Source organism: Etheostoma spectabile, chromosome 8, assembly GCF_008692095.1.
Source record: "Etheostoma spectabile isolate EspeVRDwgs_2016 chromosome 8, UIUC_Espe_1.0, whole genome shotgun sequence".
Taxonomy (NCBI): domain Eukaryota; kingdom Metazoa; phylum Chordata; class Actinopteri; order Perciformes; family Percidae; genus Etheostoma; species Etheostoma spectabile.
This window is the reverse complement of record NC_045740.1, coordinates 33,012,489-33,018,314: the sequence shown is the minus strand read 5'-3', so window position 1 is coordinate 33,018,314 and position 5,826 is coordinate 33,012,489. Positions and strand designations below refer to the sequence as shown.

Below are 5,826 nucleotides of genomic sequence, written 5' to 3'. Positions count from 1 at the left end.
AGGCCTCGGGGAAGACCCAGGACTAGGTGGAGGGACGTCCAGCTGGTAGGAGGCCTCAGGGAGAACCCAGGACTAAGTGGAGGGATTATATCTCCACCCTGGCCTGGAAACGCCTTGGGATCCCCCAGTCGGAGCTGGTTAATGTGGCTTGAGAAAGGGACGTTTGGGGACTCTGCTGGAGCTACTGCCCCCACGACCCGCCACCGGATAAGTGGACAAAGATGGATGGATGGATGGACTAAAAAATGTTTGCAGCGGCACCATCCCTCCATCTGGCGCTTAGCGCCACCCGAGATTTTGATTGGTTTAAAGAAATGCCAATAAACCAGAGCAGGTTTTTCTCCCATCCAGGAATGGTGTGTGGACTAGCCAGACCTTCTTCCGCACAGCTGTGGAGGAAGGTCTGTCTATGCGAGACTAGGAGCGATGCAGCCAAGGGGGTAAAGGAGGGATGCTGGTTGCAGGAGAAGATGGACAGAAAAGCAGTGGGACAGAGTGTATGTTAGGACTGAGGCAGTGGAGGGTTAGTGAGAGGTGACTGGGCAGAGACCGAGTATTGTTTGAGAGTCCTTATATTTCCCTTGGGGCCTAAAAGGGTCAGTATCAGGGCAAAAATGTTCCCATGAAACCTAACACCCACCCAGCTTTTAAAGTGACATCTTCTTTTTAAAGAAGTGCTGTTCAGTGGATCTGATTTATAGCGACGTGAAGAGTGGTTCATGTGGATTTCAAAGTAACTGATAAATATTTGAAGTGGAGGCAGCCCTCTTAAACCAGGACGATATATACCTAAACTATCAACTGAGTTAGCTCTCAGTAGAATCTCTGCTAATGGGCAGGTCACGCCATCCTTAAAATGTCAAAATTGGGAAGTCATCATCAGTCTTCCTCATTTATTTCACCATTAATCATCAGTTTCACCACAATCAATGGGTTTGCTGGAGTTTGACTTTGAAGAACTTTAACACAAATTTGCATTGTTGACCTGTAGCAAGCTTGTCAAACGACTGTTTCCACAGTCAAGAATGAGCTTTTACGCTTAGAGAGTTCCTGATTTTAATCAGAATATACAATCGTCAGTTCCTGCTCAGCTGAAGTGATTAGAGAAAAGTTGACCATTTTGTCTTTTGTGGTTCGATGAAAGAAATCTGGTTTGTAGAATCAATTTCATGGGAGCAAATCGAAACAAATTGTTCAGTTTGTAATTCCACCCAGCAATACAGACTTTCCCAACATAGAAAATCATGTAATCATTTGATCACAGGGCAATACAAAAAATGCCAAAAATACAGTAATTAAGAGTCTGACTGCACCAACTCTTGAATGAATGTTGTGCTGTTGGAAGAGAAAGCCTTGTATTTCCATTGGGATTTCAGTTAAGAAATCAGGTGATGTTGCTGTATCTTTTGCATCTCCACTTGACAGCCCCCTATGTTGTGTTGGAGTCTCAGCATGGTGCTACGTTGACTCTGTTTTGGCTAGACAGAAAACATTAAGGGCATCTTGCTCCCAACTCCATTTTGGTCCGTCACTCACAGCGAACCTCATGTGAACCCCATGAGCGCAACCAGGGCGTACATGCTGTCGTGCGAGTAGCAGTCATTGTGTGTTAGTGTGTTCGCCATGGGTGCTGTGGTCTGAGGCTGAGGGGGGAGAGACTGGGTCAGAGTATTTATATTCCAGAACAATCTCCCATGCTTCGTCGCTCACTCGCCTTCACCCAGATCCAATTTCTTTTTAAATGATGGTGTTGAGACTGACGGCATTTTTGAGGTTTTCTACCAATCTGTTTTTCTTCACGGAAACGGTGGAAAATAGCAGATTTGGTTTTGAGATGGCTGACATGTCATGCACAAACACTTACAGTACAAACACAGCCTGGGTGAACAATTAAACTTAAATATGTCAAATGACTGTAGTGCGTGCATATATATATATATATATATATATATATATATATATATATATATATATATATATATATATATGCTCAGCTGTAAAGTCAGTCAGATTATCTGAATGTTTGTGGAAGCTGAAGAATGTTTGTGTTAGAGCGAGAGGGCTGTAGTTTGAGTTTTAAAAGGGGGGGGATCCTAAAATAACTAGATGGCCTTGTGAAAGAATGCAGTAAAGCGAGGGAACAGCAGACGAGTTGCAGGAAATGATGGATCTTGGTCCCTCACTTCCCGCAGACTCATGTTACTGAGATAGCCCGGCTGTAGCAGCTCCAATTCAGCCAGTGCAAACTAACTAATGCCAGGGCTCCGATCCCGGACTGGTCTGATGCCCTACTGGTCTGATAGTCTTGCATAGTCCTAAACAATCGCAGTGGTCCTGGGAGGGCCTGAGCTCCGGGTGCAGCTAGCGCGGCTCTGCTAAATAGTCTCAAGAAGGAACTGGTTCTGGTGGACCATTTGCACCTCGCAAAAGAAACCGTCATGTGCAGTATTAAATAAAGTTAACCTCATTGGCTCTTACCCGTGTATCTCCGTGTGTATTTTGTCAATAGCACATCCCTGCCTATTAGGGGTGGAACAGTACACAAGTCCCGGTTCGGTTTATACCTCGGTTCAGACATCACGGTTCGGAACGAGTTTGGTACAATGGAGGGAAAAGCAAAACAAAAATGCAGAAGGTAAATCTTTTTTTTTAATGTGCATTTCTCAGGCTGCACCACCTGGTGTCACATCTCCTCCGGGCTAGCTGCAACAGCCTGAAGTGTGTAAAGTCAGATGTGCACAGTAAACAATAAGTCATCTCCAGAATCCATCTGGAACTTATTAACAAAGTAAGACAATCAGCTATAAAACTGAAAATACAGCATCTGTTAAATATGAAAGTGCAAATTACATAGATTAATGAAACCAAATATGTGGACGGGATGGCATGTTGTAACGAGGTATGAGTACATGCAGCAAATACTTAAAGCCCTATATGTATTTGTATCTAAAGGCTAGTTAAGCACTGTGGGGGGAGAGAAGTTGGACAGCTCGTTCCAGTGATTGGTTCATCTGGGTGATGGCGTCGGATATGCGTTTGCATGTTAGATGTATTTCCTCTCACATACCCGACAACTGCTGAACAACGCAGACACACACAGTCCCCGTCTTATCCAGCACCCTCTCGCCTGTAGCCTGCTACCGGAACTAACACCAGACCACCACAAATTAGTGTGTGTGTGGGAAACACTGGTAAAACTAAAGAAAAGCATTTTCAGAGATAGGCCCGTTTTTATGCAATATAGGCTATTTAGTTAAGATATTTTTAATTTACATGTTTTGCAGCTGTCTATATTGTTGGCTATTATGCTACACTATCCTTTTCACAGAAGAAATGCAAGCCATCTGCACAAATACAGAAAGGTTATGAGAACACTCCAACAAGTCAAATGTAGTATAGGAATAGGTTTTGATTCGGACCAGGAGTGTACTAAACAGTGTAAATGTTGGTGTGTTTCAGGTGGAGCAGTCCAAAGTGCTGATTAAGGAAGGGGGGGTCCAGTTGACACTCACTATTGTCGATACTCCAGGGTTTGGTGATGCTGTGGACAACAGTAACTGGTGAGGCGTGCTGGCATAATCCGAGTGTTTCCAAATGATCAGATGTTCTTTGTGGTTATCCAATGTCCTCCTCTTCTCTTCGCCTCATTTCTTCATTTTTCCCATCTTCCAGTTGGCAGCCAGTCATAAACTACATTGACAGTAAGTGCGAGGACTTCCTGAATGCAGAGTCAAGAGTGAACCGAAGATCCATGCCGGACAACAGAGTCCACTGCTGCCTGTACTTCATCGCGCCCTCTGGACACGGGTAGGTGGAATTAGATGACGTAGATCAGGGATTCCCAACCACAGGTCCGGGCACCCCAGGGGGGACTTGAAAAGTTTGGAGAGTAGAACAACTAATTTGAAACAATTTAAATCATGATTGATTGGAAAAATATCACCAGATATTAACACTAAGTCAACTGAACACAACATGTTGCAGTTATGTAAGAGTGTGAAAGATAGTTAGCAAGTGGGCGCAGAGGTTTGGCTAAAAGTAATGAATAGATGGTAGAAATAACAACAAGTTAAAAGTAATGAATAGATGGTAGAAATAACAACAAGTTAAAAGTAATGAATAGATGGTAGAAATAACAACAAGTTAAAAGTAATGAATAGATGGTAGAAATAACAACAAGTTAAAAGTAATGAATAGATGGTAGAAATAACAACAAGTTAAAAGTAATGAATAGATGGTAGAAATAACAACAAGTTAAAAGTAATGAATAGATGGTAGAAATAACAACAAGTTAAAAGTAATGAATAGATGGTAGAAATAACAACAAGTTAAAAGTAATGGCTAAACAGTGTGAGTGATTAGCTAAAAGTGGTGAAGAAATGTTCAAATAAAGCCCAAAATTGAAATACTTTGCAAACATTTAAAATAAATTACTAAAAGTAATGTTATTGCTTAACAATAATTAATTAATTAATTAATTTAATTTAAATGTATACTTTTTATTGATCCCCAGTGGTAAATTACAATTTACTTTTTAATTAAAATTAAAAATCTATTAAATTAATTAATTTTAATCAAATTAAATCTATACATACATAGACATATACATATTGATAATAGGTGAAGAAGAACAAATTCTGGGGTGCACAGAAGTTCCAAATCCTGAAGATGCTCTTTGGAAAGGGATCACACAACTTTAAAAGAGAACAAAAGGTCCAAGGCACTCTTCTTGGGAAAAAATGAAAAAGCTTTTTATTTAAATGGTTATTTCATATGGAAATCACTGGGAATCGGTGCCCGTTGCATGCCGGTTAGATTTGTGTCCGACTTGATCCTGACTGGCTCTGGCGTCATGCACACGTGGGCAACGATGCGTTCTCACTCCCAACTCCTCAAATCCAGACGCTTGGTCACTGTCTCTGTCTGATTCAACGCAAAATCTCCTCTCAGCAGGTGTGTAGAGTAGCAGCTCCACCGCGGCGATGTAAGATGACGTAGTATTAAGAGAGACATGGTAGCGTGTGGTATAAAAGACTGAAATGCGGCGTCTGTTAGTCTCCGCCCCCTGCTGCTGCTGCTGCCTGCTCTCGTCTGTAACAGGTGAGGCGCTGCTCATCTCCAACCAGCCTAATGGCCTTCTTCAGGGTGGAGCCCTCAAAACACAGAGTCCTCTTTCCTAGACATCATGATTTCAAACACCTCAGCACACAGCCAGTGATCTCAGGATTGACAAATGGAAAGTATAACAACCAGATGGCTCCCTCTCTTCTTTGTAGAGCCATCTGGTGGTGAGTCTATTTTTAATGTAAGATTTCCATATGAAACAGCCATCTAAATAAAGCCTTTTTAATTCATCACAGGACGAGCAGCTTTATGATCCATAGGCTATATCTTCTTACAGTATGGTAGCTCTAACCAGGTGAAGTAAAATACTTTGAAGCCAGTCTTTTAGAAGCAGCAGTTGACAGGTAGAAGGATGACTTTGTTCTTGTCGCCAGTCTGTCTGTATTCAAAGGAGTTATTAAGCAACACTCACCCACATTCCTCTGTTATGGTCCAAATGACGGTGCTGTGCCAGTGCAGTGAAATACATCAAATATAGAGTGTGGCCTAAACATACTCTATCAGTACAGTGTGTGCGTGCGTGCGTGCGTGATTCACAAAGGTTACATAACCCAGTTCTGCACATGCTCCATAGAGTTCTGCTCTCCATCACTGAATCACCCAATCAGAGCGGAGGCCTCGGAGCAACTCACAAAGGCAGGCTTCTCATCTCAGACAAACACACACTGTCTTCTTCTCTGTGTGTGTGTGTGTGTGTGTGTG

General features: G+C 42.3%; 1 protein-coding gene and 1 long non-coding RNA gene across 2 annotated transcripts in view; one reads left to right on the top strand and one right to left on the bottom strand.

Annotated features, from left to right (window-relative positions):
• LOC116693484 (septin-7-like) overlaps nucleotides 1-5,826 on the top strand; it is a 51,061-nt gene that overhangs the window by 28,607 nt on the left and 16,628 nt on the right. Inside the window, 2 exon segments of the mRNA XM_032522488.1 lie at nucleotides 3,460-3,560; nucleotides 3,673-3,807. Of these exon segments, the coding sequence (XP_032378379.1) occupies nucleotides 3,460-3,560; nucleotides 3,673-3,807 (236 nt within the window).
• On the bottom strand, nucleotides 2,990-5,635 carry LOC116693514 (uncharacterized). The gene is made up of 2 exons (XR_004332950.1): nucleotides 5,537-5,635; nucleotides 2,990-3,872 (listed from the first exon to the last, which is right to left on the bottom strand). It is a non-coding gene; the product is annotated as an uncharacterized LOC116693514 (long non-coding RNA).